Source organism: Eulemur rufifrons, chromosome 6 (assembly GCF_041146395.1).
Source record: "Eulemur rufifrons isolate Redbay chromosome 6, OSU_ERuf_1, whole genome shotgun sequence".
Taxonomy (NCBI): Eukaryota; Metazoa; Chordata; class Mammalia; order Primates; family Lemuridae; genus Eulemur; species Eulemur rufifrons.
Genome location: NC_090988.1, coordinates 24,157,331 through 24,173,969, shown reverse-complemented (window position 1 = coordinate 24,173,969; position 16,639 = coordinate 24,157,331). Strand labels below are relative to the sequence as shown.

General features: G+C 36.8%; 1 protein-coding gene across 1 annotated transcript in view; it reads left to right on the top strand.

The window, feature by feature from the left end:
• Positions 1 to 16,429, top strand: part of ZC3H12C (zinc finger CCCH-type containing 12C) — a 30,765-nt gene extending 14,336 nt beyond the window's left edge. The window contains exons 3-6 of the mRNA XM_069468965.1: positions 6,257 to 6,396; positions 11,356 to 11,590; positions 14,149 to 14,255; positions 14,917 to 16,429. Of these exons, the coding sequence (XP_069325066.1) occupies positions 6,257 to 6,396; positions 11,356 to 11,590; positions 14,149 to 14,255; positions 14,917 to 16,313 (1,879 nt within the window). The 3' untranslated portion in view covers positions 16,314 to 16,429. The remainder of the gene's footprint in view (positions 1 to 6,256; positions 6,397 to 11,355; positions 11,591 to 14,148; positions 14,256 to 14,916) is intronic.
• The last annotated feature ends 210 nt before the right edge of the window (positions 16,430 to 16,639 follow it).

The following is a 16,639-nucleotide window of genomic DNA, read 5'->3' as shown; positions in this document are numbered from 1 at the left end:
TCTTTATCCAAATTCGCAGATTCTTTGTTCCTTCCTCTTCATCATTCCTGCTTCCTTAACTGTGTTTTGGCTGTTCAGTTCAGGGAAGTTTGGGAGATGGAATCCACAGTAGAATATTCTAATAAGGTTAGCAATTGTCCCCTTTCCAAGGGGAAGTTATCCCCAGATCCTGCAGCCATTAGGAACCATCCATCCATCCAAAAGATCATTGCCCCACTCTTCTAGGTCCCAGATTGAGGCAAAGAAGGGTAATGGGAAGTAGAAAAAGCAGGAGCAACAACAGAGAAGGGTCAAGAACCTGGAGAAAGAGAAAGAAGCTTTCAGTTACTTAATCTTTTCCTCCAGTTTCTTAATTCACCTGTTGTGGTCATCCAGCTCCTGCATTCTTTTATTTTCTGAGATACAAGGATACCAAGAATCCTTTTATTTTGAGTGGAGTTTTTCAAGAATCTCTGTAAATATACCTATCTATCTACTTTAAATGAACCTTCCTTTGACCATTGCAAAGCAAGATTTTTATAAGTATACCTATTCCAAATGTAATGGAGTGAAATAGACTTTTATTTTTAAGAAAGAGACCTACTGACAACATTTCTGGGCTTCTCATATTTTTCTATCAGTGAAGTCAGGAGCAAATCAAATGGGACCTTCAAGCCCATGTTACCCATTTTGCTCAACAGTAACTCAAAATTTGTAGTGAGGGTTGGAATTTTCCCTGGGAACTCAATCCCACTGAGCCAAAGTAGTTGGAGGGAGACTTTTTAGTAAACATTCAGGGACTGTTACCTAATCAAAGATGACCACAAATCCTCCAACAAATTCACTGAGCAAAAGGACTCATTCAGGGTATACCAATCATCCTTATTGCCAAATTGTTGCGATGACAAAGAAATTGAGACCCAAAGGAACATGCTAATCCATAAATATGGAATTAGCCTTTTACTACTGAGCAAAAAAAAAAAAAAACCCTGAATACACGCAGATAATGAGTGGCTACAAAGCTATGGTGAATGTATTCTCTGTTTATATATAAGAAATTAAAGATACAGTCCTTTTTCAGTAAATAGTCAACTATTCATTTGCATTAGTAGCTATGTTGCCCTTATCTGGTGTCCTGTTTTTCACAATTTCTTATCAGGCTAACTCTGATTTTATAATTCTTTGTCAGTGCCTCCTGCAGTTACCCCCGTACATTCTGTCTAGCACATAAGATTAGTCACATCCTTCAATGTGCCTGAGTAAGGTTAGATTAAGTTTACTCTCCTAAAACCTCTCGTAGTCTGTCCAAGTCCCACCACAGTTTGGAGCCACCTGGTACTTGCCTGCTCAGGTTTAAATATTACTAGGGATGATTCTGAGTCTTGGTGGCTTGCAGGAACAACCAAGACAACAGCAGCCATTCTAGGGATTTCCTAGTTGGTGTTCATTTTTTGGCCTGATTATGGATAGATTGGCTGGGAAAGTCCTGGTGATTCAGGGACTCCCCCTGCACATGCCTTTCCTTCTCCATGCAGAAGGGAAGAACATTAGCCTGCCCCCATTTGTGATCTAAAGCTGAGGAGAGGATGAAAGCCTATTGTTAATTGCATTAAATAATTTCAAGTTCCTATGGGGTTTTACTGTACCTGGATGCAGAATTACTATGTTTTAGAGAAAGCACGCCTTCAACTTTATAAAGTATTGCCAAATTGCTCTCCCAAATAGTTATACCAATTTACACTCCCACCTATAATGTATGAGTTCCTACTTTCACATATTCTTGGCAACATCTGGTGTTTGCAGACTTTATTTTTACCAATCTGATGAGTGTGAAGTAGTGTCTCATTTTGGCTTTAATTTGCATTTCTCTACCATTGAGCATCTTTTCATATGTTCATTGGTCATTTGAGTTTCCTCTTCTGTGAATTGATTGTTCATATCTTTTGCCTTAAAAAAAAAAACTGGCTACACTTTTTGATATATAAGAGTACTTTCCTAACTTCTTTTTTTTTTTTTATTTCATCTTATTATGGGGGATACAGAATTTCAGGTTACATACGTTGCCCATGTACCGCCTGTCCCCCTTTCCTAACTTCTTGATTGGTTTTATATGTTGCAAATATCTTCTCCTAGTCTATGACATTATTTTTGTCATGAAGTCTTTTTGCATAAAGAACTTTAATGTGCTCAAATATATCAGTCTGTGCCTTGATAGCATGTAGTTCCGTGTCTTAAATATTTCCCTATCCTGATGTAAAATGTCTCCTATAATTTCTTCTAAAAGTTTTAAAATTTTTCTTTTCATATTTAAATCTTTGATCTGTCTACAATTTATTTTTTGTATATAGTGTGAGATAAAAATGCAATTTTACTTTTTTCCTATAAATAACCAATTGCCCTAGCACCATTTGTTGAATATAGTCCATCTTTTCCTCGTTGAGTTGTAATGTCACTTTATTCTTGCCTTTTATTTTTCCATATTAATTTTAGGATCAGCTTCCCAAGTTCCATGAAAAAGCTTTTGAGGAATTTGATTGGAATTGCAGTGCACTTACAGATTAATTGCAGTGCACTTACAGATTAGGGAACTGTTGCCATCTTTATAAATTGAGTCTTACTATCCATTAAAAATGGTATATTTTTCCTTTTGCTTAGGTCTTCTCTTTAATACATGTTTTCAATTTTAATTTTCTCTATAAAGCTCTTGCATATCTTTTTTAAAAGATTTAGTTTTTGTTGCTGTTACAAATTGGATCTTTTTAAATTAAAATTATAAATTGATTTTGCTTGTGTAGCAACACTAAATTTTGAACAAGAACCTCATATCAGCAATGTAATAATAGATTTTGGTCAAAAAATATTGTGTGTATGGTTCAGATTCCTAATATCTGTTGAAATCTGTTCTATGGCCTAGTCCATACCAATTTTACAAAGTTCCATGTGGTTTTGAAAATATTTTTCCCTTTAATTTTGTGCAGGATTTGTATATGTCCATTAGATCAAGCTTGTTATTGATTGTTTAAATCATTTATTTTATTAAATGTTTTCTACTTCTTCTGTCAATTAGTATGGTTGTAGATTTGTTTATTTCTCCTAGTAATCCTGTGATCTTTTGCATAACTAATACGGAGACTGAGTTTAAAATCACTATAGCTTTCTATGAATTGTTCCCTTTTTACTATTATGTAATAACTTTTTTATCCCTAATAATGACTTTGCCTTAAAATATATTCTTTTTCCTGGTATTAATAGAGATGTGCCAGTTTTCTTTTGTTTTCTGGGTTGCCAGGTATAGCAATTAAGGATGCGTTCAGCTGCAAATAACAGAAAACTTGACTACAATTGCTTAAACAAATGGAGGATTCTTTTTTTCTCAGATAACAAGATTGGAGATAGATGTGGGTCCATCTGCTTAGGAACTCAGGCTCTTTATATGTTTCTATTTACCATTCACAGTGTGCCACTTTTCAGCCTTGTCCTTGTTTTCTCCCTATGAGGCTTTGTGGAGGGAGAGGATAATGAGAACAACCCTTATTATCAGAATTGCATGGTCCAATATCCTGTTTTAGCATCTACAGAATCATTGTCCCATGATTGTAAGTGGTTTGCTGTTTATACACATTTTATGAAAGTGAAGGTTCTTTAATTAGGAGATGGAATCTTATCTTTCTAGAGTGAGTGATGTGACAGTTACCTTTACCAAATGAAATCACCAGGAAGGAAATGCTTATGCAGGCCTGTCTTTAGAGACAGAAGCAATTAAGTGCTCAACTTTCAGTAAACCAAATATTATTAGTTTACTAGCAAAGCATAATACAATAGATTTCAAAGTATTAATGCGAAGTAAAAATATAGTACAGTTTTAGCAAGTTGAGTTTTTGTATTTAGGAATACATGGTATATATGTTCTCTCCAGAGATACCGTTTTCTACAGTTTTTCTGAAAACTGATTAAATTTCAGTATTTTCCTTTTACTGGGGCATTGCCCAGGCTATTAAATAGCCCTTCTTACCTAGAAAATGACCTCAAATTCTCCCTTTCCTTATCCCACTTTGTGAAACTTCTAGTGCATCTGATTTCACCTCTAATCTTGCCCTGGACCATTAAGACAGGTCTGTGGAACCATAAATAGGCTCTGTGTTTGTATTTGGGGCCTTCAACATGTACAAAGCAAACTGATTTATTTCTGTTTTGTACTAAAAATTATTAGCATTATATGGTTCTAGTGCTTCCCAGGGGACCCTAGAACAGCATATTGATATGCCTAATGTTTGATTTATGCTAAAGTTAACAAAGCATTTACCTACATTATTTCATTCAGCCCTCCTTAGTACCAAGAAGAAAAAATATCTATCTCCATTATAGATAACAAATGGAGCCTTCAGAGCTCAAACTATAAAAGAACATAAGTATTCAAAGCAGAATAACTTTTGAATAAGGTTTTTTAATTTTATTTTAAAGTATTATGGGGATACAAATGTTTTTTTGTTACAAGGATCACTTTTTTTTTTTTTTTTTTTTTTTGAGACAGAGTCTCGCTTTGTTACCCGGGCTACAGTGAGTGCCGTGGCGTCAGCCTAGCTCACAGCAACCTCAAACTCCTGGGCTTAAGCAATCCTACTGCCTCAGCCTCCCGAGTAGCTGGGACTACAGGCATATGCCACCATGCCCGGCTAATTTTTTGTATATATATATTTTAGTTGGCCAGATAATTTCTTTCTATTTTTAGTAGAGACGGTCTCGCTCTTGCTCAGGCTGGTCTCGAGCTCCTGACCTCGAGCGATCCACCCACCTCGGCCTCCCAGAGTGCTAGGCTTACAGGCGTGAGCCACCGCGCCCGGCCAAGGATCACTTTTTTAATGCTTGAGTCAGGGTTATAAGTGTGCTCATCACCCAGATAGAGTTCGTTGTACCCATTAGGTAGGTTTTTGCCCATCTTCTCCTTCTCCCTACCCACCCCCCGCCGATTGATTTCCATTGAGTTATACTTCCCCCTATGCACATGTGTGCTCATCGGTTAGTTCCAATTTAATAGTAGATGTGATGTTTGTTTTTCTATTCTGTAGATACTTCACTTAGGATAATGGTCTCAAGTTCCATCCATATTGTTGCAAAAGGCATTAAGTCATCCTTCTTCGTAGCTGAGTAGTATTCCACCGTGTATACATGTACTGCATTTTGTTAATCCACTCATGAGTTGATGGGCATTCGAGTTGATTCTACATCTTTGCAATTATGAATTGTGCTGCAATAAACATTCATGTGCAGGTGTCTTTTTGATAAAATGACTTTGTTTCCTTTGGGAAAATACACAGTAGTGGGATTGCTGGATCAAATGGTAGGTCTACTTTTATTTGTTTGAGGAATCTCCATACTGTTTTCCCATAGAGGTTGTACTAATTTGCAATCCCACCATCAGTGTGTAAGCATTCCTTTCTCTCTGCATCCATGCCAGCATCTGTTGTTTTTGGACTTTTTAATAAAAGCCATTCTAACTGGGGGTATTTGAATTATTAGGTTAAAGTGTACAAGCAGAGCCTAGGGCTAGATAAATACTTATTGAATGACTACACTCTTAGTTGGGCATTTTCTTTTAAGCACTAAGACCGCTAATCCAATTTTGAATGCCCTTTTGTCATCATTAATCCTTGTCCAACACAATATTGTAGAACAGAAACTAGGTGTCTTTTCACTGCAGGATATGGAAAGTGTTTCTTGTATGAGATTAAGCATTGTGAGCATGTTTTTCCTTTCAGTGAGAGTGTAGTATGTTGCTTTACATTGGCCACCTAATAAATTTAGTGCATTACTTAGTCATTTGATTGAAATACATGGATAAGAACTCTTGAGAAGGAAGTTTTTAGAAACTCAGAAGTATTCCATCCCACTATTTTTACAGATTTTTTTCTCTGTGACTTCTTTACATTTGACTAAAATTACTCTTGCTATGGTTAAAGCCCTTTCTTTTTCCCCCTGCAACCTGATCAAAAAGAGCTTGTATCTTTCTGATTAGTTAACCTTTACAACTTTACATTTGAAAACTCACTTTTCTTTTTCCCTACAAAATAATCATCTCAATTTTCTTATTTTTTTCCACACAGATCTTGATTTTCAACTAAGTTATCATAATGTTTCTCCGAGCTCTATAGCTCCATCTTAAATTAGACATCGCTTATTACTCTAGTAATTATGTGATCATTTCTGTTTATAAACTTGAGTTAATTAAATTGAATTTAGTTTTTTTGTGTGTTTTAAGTATCCTAAAATAATCTTTCAGCCATGGAAACAAAGAAGTATTTTCCTGCCGAGGAATAAAATTAGCAGTGGATTGGTTTTTGGAAAGAGGCCACAAAGACGTTACAGTCTTTGTTCCTGCTTGGAGAAAAGAACAATCCCGGCCTGATGCTCTCATCACAGGTAAGTTCATTGCTGTTTGTTCTTAACTTTCTTGTAACACCTGTGCAGATATCTGCACTGTCAAGTATTCAGAATCTGTTTCTGTTTACTCAATCTGTTTGACTACCACATTCTTTTGAGTGGAATGTGAAAGTTGTTTTTGACTTTGAAAACTATATTATTATGTTAACTAAACATTAATCCTTGCTATATAAACCAGTTTTTTTTTTTTATCACTTTTGTGGAAACTTTGACTTGAAATTTTGTAAAATTCTGACCTTTAGAGACATGAGAGAGTCAAGAGACCTAAATTCAAATTCTGGCTTTGCCATTCACTAGCCATGAAGACTATGAGCAACGCAATGAACCTCTTTGAACTCTAGTTTTCTCATGCTATATGAAATTAGACTAGGTGGAACTAATACCTCTTGTATTAACCTGGATAGAACTGGAGACCATTCTTCTAAGTGAAATGTCACAAGAGTGGAAAAACAAACACCACATGTACTCACCATTAAATTGGAACTAATCGATCAACACTCATGTGTACATATGGAAATAACACTCATCAGAAATCAAGCGGGTGTGGGGGAGAGGGATGGGTAAATTCACACCTAACGGGTACAATGCACACTGGGGGATGGGCACACTTATAACTTTGACTCAAATGGTACAAAAGCAATTTATGTAATCAAAATGTTTGTACCCCTGTAATATTCTAAATAAAATAAAATAAAAAAGATTGGGTGGCAGTCAGACGCTAATGACAGTTCAGAAAAGATTTATAAGCCCCCGCGGTATGCTATTAGTCAAGTAGAAGGAAATGGCCTGATCCCAATAAAATATTTATAAGTTATTAATATTGTAAATTATATATTTGTATATATAATTATATAATAATTTATAAATATAATTATAGATATAAATTATTAAATCATTGTTAATTTAGCACAAGAATGAATAGGCAAGTAATGGTGAGTCCTAAGCCATGGACTCAGAACCTAGCCTATATAAACTGTAAAGCAGACAGGTATATATAATTCAACCAGTAGTACCAAAATATTGGGTAACGCTTTTGAAAAAGTATACTTGTTTAGATCCTTATCTTATACCATATAATGATAAATTCCAGATAGTTGGAGAATTATTGTCAAAACTCAAACCGCTAAAGACTACAAATAGTCTTTGAATGGGGGAAGACCTTTCTAAATTTAAAAATTTTAGAAAAAATTACAAAGGAAAAGACAGATATGATTACATCAAAATTTAAGCTTCTGCATTTTGGGAAACTTCGTTAAAAATGAAAATCTACCAGTTGCCTAAGAAAAATATGCAACAAATAAAGAATCTATGTCCTTAACATAAAGATCTCAGATGATAAAACAAACACAAAGCTTTCTCCAGTATATAAATGGTAAAAGGATAGGAATAGACAACTTCCAAAATATAAGTGTCAAATAAGTAGGGAAAAAGTGCAGCCTCATTCGTAATTAAATGCAAATCTAAACAACTGTTATTTTTCACCCATCAGGTTAGTAGATTACAAAATTGACAATACTCAATGCCCTGAGGGGGTTACTCATACACTGCTGTCAAAATTGTTACAACCTGTCAAGAAAACAGTTGGTCTTAAAATGTTAATACTCTTGGATCTACTGGTTCCTCTTCTAGGAATAGTCCCAAGAAAATGAGCAGAAATATAGGTGAATATTTTTGACCAGAGATGTTTAGTGCAATATTATTATTTAGAATAGAAAAAAAATGGAAACAAAGTGTACATTCATTAGAAGAATGGTTCAGTAAATCAGGATGTATTGATATGATAAATATGCCTTAAACTATTTAGGCAGAATTTTTAATTATCGGAGAAAATGCTCTTTTACATAAAAGACAGGTTTTATTATTGTGTGCGTATATACACACACGTAGACATGCATATATATTATGTATGTTTTATATATATATTATGTATATATGAGATATATATATCTCAACAACGGAAAGAACAAAATACACAGAAAATGACTAGAAGGGAATATGCCAAAATGTTAATAGTAATTGCCTCTGAGTTGTGGCTTTATGAGGTCTTTATTTCTCCCTTCTTCTTTGTACTTTTTCTGTTCTAATTTTCTGCAGGGAACTTACAATACTTTGATAATTGTAGGGGAGATAAAGTAAACGAAAAAAGATAAAATAGTATTTAAGTATGTAAAGGACTTGAAAGCTTCTTGTGCATGAAAGGAATATGAGAGCAAGAATAAAGGAAAGTGATAATACACACTGTGAAGTGTGGCTGAGTTTAGTTTATTTTGTCTCCGTATGCAGTTTATTTTGTAAAATGCTAGAACTAATGTCAGAGGCCTTTAGATGTTATTGTCCCAGGGTAATAATTCTCTTGACTAAAACCCTCAACCAGATGATACCTGGTAAATTGAATAGTCCAGTACCCTTTCACTGCACCAAAACAGAAACTTGATAAGAAATATTTTAAAGTTGTCAGTGCCATAGATTCAGACTAGTGCTTTTGCCAGTCTTCCATTTATTTAACAAATATTAATAAACACTAGCTATGTATCAAGTACTGTGCCAGGAACTAGAGATTCAGTTAATTTACTCGTTTTACTGCACCCATTATTTATTTAAGTTAGGATTATTTATATGTCACCCTAACTAGTGTCCTTTCAACCTCATTAGCAGTTAAAGAAATGCAAATTAAGCAAGATGATGATTACTGTTAGGCCACCACACTTAATCCACCTGTCACTTTGGAGAGGATCAAGGCATAGCATATATGAGCAAACACCCTCACAAATAATAAAGTACCATAGATTATTCATGAATAAACTGGAAGACTCCAGAGTGTTTATCTTTAAGCAGTTCATTTATTCATTCCATAGACATCCATTCAGCATCTACCGATGTGCCTCAGGGGCTGGGTGCTGATGGATATGAAGATAAATGACACAGGATGCCTGACCCCACAATGTTTATCAGGGATGCACACAAAATTACAATATGACAAAGCCTTTACTAGAGACTAGGGTTTTGATTTTATATTGGTTTTCTCTGATTTTTAAAAGAAATCAGTAATTACATCTATGAAACAAAATTAAAGAGCACAATAAGTGGCAAAATGGTAGGAATAGAAAACTTTTTGAGAGGTTTTTTTTTTTTTTTTTTTTTGAGACAGAATCTCGCTTTGTTGCCCAGGCTAGAGTGAGTGCCGTGGCGTCAGCCTAGCTCACAGCAACCTCAAACTCCTGGGCTCAAGGGATCCTCCTGCCTCAGCCTCCTGGGTAGCTGGGACTACAGGCATGCGCCACCATGCCTGTCTAATTTTTTTTCTATATATATGTTAGTTGGCCAGATAATTTCTTTATATTTTTAGTAGAGACAGGGTCTCGCTCTTGCTCAGGCTGGTCTTGAACTCCTGACCTCTAGCGATCCGCCCGCCTCGGCCTCCCGGAGTGCTAGGATTACAGGCGTGAGCCACCACACCCGGCCTGAGAGTTGTTTATTGAGAGCTTGCAAGCACTGCGCTAGGTGCTTTTTTACTGGCTAACCCAGTTATTTCTCATACCCTATCAACTACATTTGAGGACTCGAAGAAACAGGCTCAACAAGATTATGATTACCAGATGTGGAAAGTGGCGGAACCTGATATTTATCCATGATTTGCTGATTCTAACACCCACATTTCTTCCACTCGTGCTCTGTTGCTTTTCTAAACCAGTGTTCTGGTCCTAAGGGCCTGCTTTGTCAGGAGCATCATCAGTCCGTATGCTAGAAGTTGAGCTGAGCCACATCACTCTTCCATTCCCTCTTCCTGCACACCCAGCTCATACTTCTGCTCTGCCAGTTATAGCCCTTGCTCACCCAGCTTACGTGTTTGTCCAATGCAGTAAGACTGAGGCCGCTTTGAGGAAAGGTCATTCTTAATCTTGGTGGCCCCTGACACCTAGCACAATGCATACCACAGAGGAGGCATGTAGTAATTGTCTGTTGAAGAAATGGATTGAAAAAAAAATATTAGTAACTCTAGTTAGTAAGCACTCAGAAGTAGTGAGCTTTTTAAAAAAAAATCATGACATCTTTAGGTAACTGGAACTCTATGCCAGAATTTACAATGGTGGGAAAATAGGGGATAGAGGAGCAAAAGTAGGAGGAAGGAATGCTTTAAAGAGAATTTTTATCATTAATCAAAATACAAACTCTAGCACCTGTTTTTCAAACCACAAAGCAAATCAGAGTTACAAAGTGCTGTAAGAGTATGCCCACCAAAGACAAAGATGAGCATTCTACCTATCCTTTGTCTATCTATGGCTGTTTTCTCCACGTAATGACCTCTGATCTCTTGCTCAGTCCCACCCCACAGGCATGCTGGTGTTTGTTACCACGTGCTTCCTAGGTATAGTAGCCACATCCATAACACCACTCGGACCTCACTGCCTCCGTTTTCTTTGAACTTTCTGCATTTGAAGATTTTTCCCTTTGCTACCTTGACTACTTCTTTTCAAACTCTCCCCCCATCACATCCACTAGTTAGAAGAAAATAACTACAAAACTCACAAACAAACTTGGGAGGAAAAATTCTGCTGCTCACTCCTGAGCCCCACACAGCTGCTTTGTTAGAATGGCATTGTTGTAGGGGTGTGGAAGACACTGTGTTCATCGTGGTCATTCTGGTGGCTCCAGCTCTTAAGCAAAAGCTTCATTTAATGAAAATCAGAATTTGCTCAGTCATGTTTGTTTTATTCTGTTTATTTTTTTTAACTATTTTTAAACCCTTTATTATTGAAATTCCTGTAGAAAAATGTTATTAGGAGTTATAAATTATGCACATTTATAAACCATAAATCATAATCCCTGATTAAATGATTACATATATCCAGTTCACGTTATGTAAGGTCACATTGTATGAAAGTTGTCATGTGTGTTTGGTATGTATTTATTTCTGAAATTCTACCCTTATTCTTTCAGATCAAGAAATTTTACGTAAATTAGAGAAGGAGAAAATCCTGGTGTTCACGCCATCTCGACGCGTCCAGGGGAGGCGAGTGGTGTGCTATGACGACAGGTTCATCGTGAAGCTGGCTTTTGAGTCAGATGGTATAATTGTGTCCAATGATAACTACAGGGATTTGGCCAATGAAAAACCAGAATGGAAGAAGTTCATAGATGAGCGATTATTAATGTATTCATTTGTTAATGACAAGTAAGTAAAACCATTCACTTGCCAGTGATATTGCTTCCCTGAAGAGGTTAACTATCCCTGGCGGCTGCTACAGAATCCTTCTCTTTTTGCCACTGACCAGACCTAAGACAAATTTTTTCCAACAACTGATTTCCCCACTAATTTTCAATGAGAGTCAGAAAAACTGTCGAATGGTGCTACAGGAGGCCCTAGGTGTGTGGCAGACCCCTGCCCTTCCCTGTAAGTCACTGGCAGAGCACCTGAGGCAGAAGATGTCTTCAAGACTCTTTCCGAGGAACCTATATTAACTGAAAGAGAGAGAATTCCCATCTTCACCTTCAAAAAACTGCCTTTCAAAATCAATTTAGAACATTGGTAACTTACTAAATACAGTCATGTGTCGCTTAACGACGAGGATAAATTCTGAGAAATGCATCCTTAGGCAGTTTTGTTGTTGTGTGAACATCATAGAGTGCATTTACACAAACCTGCATGGTCCAGCCTACTGCACACCTAGTCCATACGGTATGGCCTATTGCTCCTCGGCTGCAAACCTGTGCAGCATGTTACTGTAATGACTGATGTAGGCAATTGTAATATACTAGTGAGTATTTGTGTATCTGAACATACCTAAACACTGACAAGGTACAGTAAAAATACACATAAAATATAAAAAATGGTACTCCTGTCTAGGGTACTTACCATGAATGGAGCTTGTAGGACTAGAAGTTGCTCTGGGTGTCAGCAAGTGAGTGGTGATTAAATGTGAAGGCCTAGGACATTACTGTACACTACTATAGAAATAGTGTGTAATTTTATGTGCTAGACTTTATAAGACTGGCAGTGCAGTAGGTTTGTTTACACCAGTATCACCATAAACACGAATAATGTGTTGTAGCATGACATTACTAGCAATTTTTCATCTCTGTTATAATCTTAATGACCAAAATGATGTTATGCAGCACATGACTGTACATGATTTTTTAAAGTTGTTATACCAGTGTAAGACTCTAGTCATGATCAGAGTCTGCAGGTTCATGAATGAACAAATGTCGTGAATAAGCATGTCTCATGAGAAGTAAAGTCATTTGTAAATATGTAGGAAAAGTTCACCTGTTGCCAATCAAAAATGCAAACTAAATCTAAAATGAATATATTTTCTTACTCATTTAATTCACAAAAACATTTTCGTGTTATGCTATTAAAGATGCATTTGAACTGATAAACAATTTGGCACAGGTTAGCAGAAGCCTCAAAAACGTGTACTTTGTCAACCCAATAATCTTATTTCTTGGAATATATAATGAGGAATAAAGAAAGATCAGATATGTTCATTTTTATATTATTTATAATTGTAAGAATTCAAAGGCAACTAAATGTACACTAGAGAAATCAATCTAAGTGTGCTACATCTCCTATTGGAATATTATTCAGCTGTTCAGAATTACTATGAAAGCTGTTAAATACAGAAAAATACTTTGATAAGATGTTAAAAAGACAAAGCATAAAATTATATTTTTGTTTGATTAAAGCCATGTAAAATGGTGTGTACATGTGGAAAATGACTTAAAGCCAACACAGACACGAAAAAATAATTGTTTTAAGATTGGGAGATTAAGTGACTTTGTCTTCTATTTATTAATGTTTAATGTTGCCATATTTTTATAATAATAAACACTGTATTTGCAAAGTGTTACTACTCGGCCATCTTGATACTCCTGTTAGAGTTCATACATTATTTCTATTATACATGTTTTATAGGTAAATACTTGGGTATATTTCAAGTTCAAACAGTAATATAACAAGGAGTAGAATTCTTCAATCATAACTTCTTTTCATTATGCATGCCATAAATTCTTTTTTCCTCCACTGAACAGTCAATCCTAAATGATAAGTTTACTTCCTTAAGACTTTTTCTATCTCAGCTGAGAAGTACTTATGTGCTGGAAGAGAATAGACTTTGGAATCGGACATAATTGAATCTTGACTACGACTTGTGATGTTAGATAAAAATTGCTGAATGCATCTGAACCTAAATTAGAAAAGTTTATTAATCTGTTAAATGGAGCTAATGCTTCATGGGATTATTGTTAGGACAGAAGGAAATACAGTGTGCGTAAAGTGTCTGGCACAGTAAGTATTCGGGAAGTCTTTGTCTTCCCATAGCATTCCGCCGCCTCTCCCTTCTCTTCCTCAGCTGCCCTCTCACTCCCAGTGCTCCCACTACTCACAAGACCCATGTTTATAAAGCTCTCCTAAAATGTCACTGCAATAGTTTTCTAAAATCCTTGCAAAAATCCCAAGACTGAGAGAAAGGAAGAATTAATTAGAACATGCTAGACTCAAACTTAACTTGAATTAAAACAAATACAACTTCGGCCTCAAACGCTTTAAGTTTGTTTTTATTAAGGAAAGTGAACTTCATGTACTGATATTTTTATTCTATAAATGTTGAATCAAAACACTTGGATTAAAATTTCAAAAGACTACCTTAGAGTAAATAAATCTTTGTACTCTGTTTTTAGAATTAAATGACTGACCTCCTGCTTAGGTGTCATTTTTTATTATCTCTATGACAGGTTCATGCCTCCTGACGACCCTCTTGGCAGACACGGCCCCAGTCTGGATAATTTTCTGAGGAAGAAACCTATTGTTCCTGAACACAAAAAGCAGCCTTGTCCATATGGTAACTTTCTTTGTGAATATTTAGTATATGCCTTTAGAACACAATATATTATTAAACTTTTGTTAATAAAAATAAACATTTATAATTTTGAGTGGCATGGTATGTGGTTCTTTGCTTGTAATTAAATTTAAGAAAATGTCTTAGCCATGAAAAAGAATTATTTTTACCTATTTTGGTTCAAAACGCATTTCCCTGAATTAAAACATAGTTCAAGAAACACAGTTAATTCTACATGAAGTTAGTTTTCAGGTGAATAAAAATTTGGAATTCTTCCATCTAGATACAGATCAGATGAGCATGGTTTTATCACATTACAACAGTACGTGTTGCTCTTCAAAACAAAATTTCCTACCTGATCATTAAGTCCTACTGGAAAGGAAGAGGCAGGTATGAGTTGAGAATATGGGGTATTAGCCAAAAACTCTGGCAGTGATTATTAATCATTTGGCCGACTTTCTTGTTGCACTTGACAGTAAGGAAGTAAGTAGACGGAGAAGTAACATTTCTCAAGAGTAAAGAACATATTAATGCTAGCATATCTCCTGTTTCTGCCTTTCTTTCTTTCACAAGTTAAAATAATAGTGCCAAACTGAATGTTTGGTTTTTTTTTTTTAGAATCTAATGATATATTCCTTTACCTAATTAATTTTACTTTTCATAGGAAAGAAGTGTACCTATGGACACAAGTGCAAATATTACCATCCCGAAAGGGGCAGTCAGCCTCAGCGGTCAGTGGCTGATGAACTTCGTGCCATGTCTAGAAATACAGCAGCCAAAACTGCAAATGAAGGAGGACTGGTGAAAAGCAACAGTGTTCCTTGTAGCACTAAGGCTGATAGCACTTCTGATGTGAAACGAGGTGCTCCAAAGAGGCAATCAGATCCAAGCATAAGGACTCAAGTCTACCAAGACCTAGAAGAAAAGCTTCCCACCAAAAACAAATTGGAAACCAGGTCTGTACCTTCCTTAGTTAGTATACCGGCTACTTCTACTGCAAAACCCCAAAGCACTACATCTTTAAGCAATGGCCTTCCATCTGGAGTTCATTTCCCACCTCAGGATCAAAGACCACAGGGACAATATCCTCCAATGATGATGGCAACCAAAAATCATGGAACGCCAATGCCTTATGAACAGTATCCAAAATGCGACTCGCCTGTTGACATTGGATATTATTCCATGCTGAATGCATATTCAAATCTGAGTATCTCAGGCCCACGAAGTCCTGAAAGGCGTTTCTCATTAGACACAGATTATAGAATAAGTTCTGTAGCTTCTGACTGCAGCAGTGAAGGGAGCATGAGCTGCGGGAGCAGCGACTCCTATGTGGGGTACAATGACCGGTCCTATGTCAGCTCTCCCGACCCGCAGCTAGAAGAGAATCTGAAGTGTCAACACATGCACCCTCACAGCCGCCTTAATTCCCAACCTTTCCTGCAGAATTTCCACGACCCCCTAACCAGAGTGCAAAGTTACAGTCACGAAGAACCAAAGTTCCATCACAAGCCTCCTCTTCCACACTTGGCTATGCATCTGCAGCACCCCGCTGTGGGCGCCCGGTCCAGCTGTCCCGGTGATTACCCCTCTCCGCCTAGCTCGGCACACTCTAAGGCACCACACCTAGGCAGGTCCCTAGTGGCCACCAGAATAGATAGCATTTCTGATTCTCGCCTCTACGACAGTTCTCCTTCAAGACAGAGGAAGCCTTATTCCCGCCAGGAAGGGATGGGAAGCTGGGACAGGCCAAGTTACGGGATGGATGCGTATGGGTATCGGCAGACTTACTCCTTGCCCGATAACTCCACACAGCCATGTTACGAGCAGTTCACCTTCCAGAGCCTACCTGAACAGCAAGAGCCGACTTGGCGGGTACCGTACTGTGGGATGCCACAGGATCCTCCAAGGTACCAAGATAACCGAGAAAAGATTTATATCAACCTGTGCAACATCTTCCCACCTGACCTTGTGAGAATTGTCATGAAAAGGAATCCTCACATGACGGACGCCCAGCAGCTCGCTGCAGCCATTTTAGTGGAGAAATCACAGCTGGGTTATTGAAAGATGATGCATCTTTGTGGTGTTTAGTAGTTTTTTGTTCAGCTCAAATGCTGAGGGAGGTTTGCTACAATAGCACATGTGATCTCCTTCTCAGCAAGGAGGTTATATAGTATCCATTTATGTGAAATACTGTATCATGGAATCTGTATGTATAGCCCCACATGGTGGAAGTATCACGGGATTGCTTTACATTTAAACTTTTTTTTAACATTTCCTTTTTAAAGCTATATCCTTGGCTGGAAATTTTTCCAGTTTGATTTAATAGATGTATCTGTGATCTTTGATAATAATCTTTGGTGCATCAGGGGTTTATATGCAGCACTTTT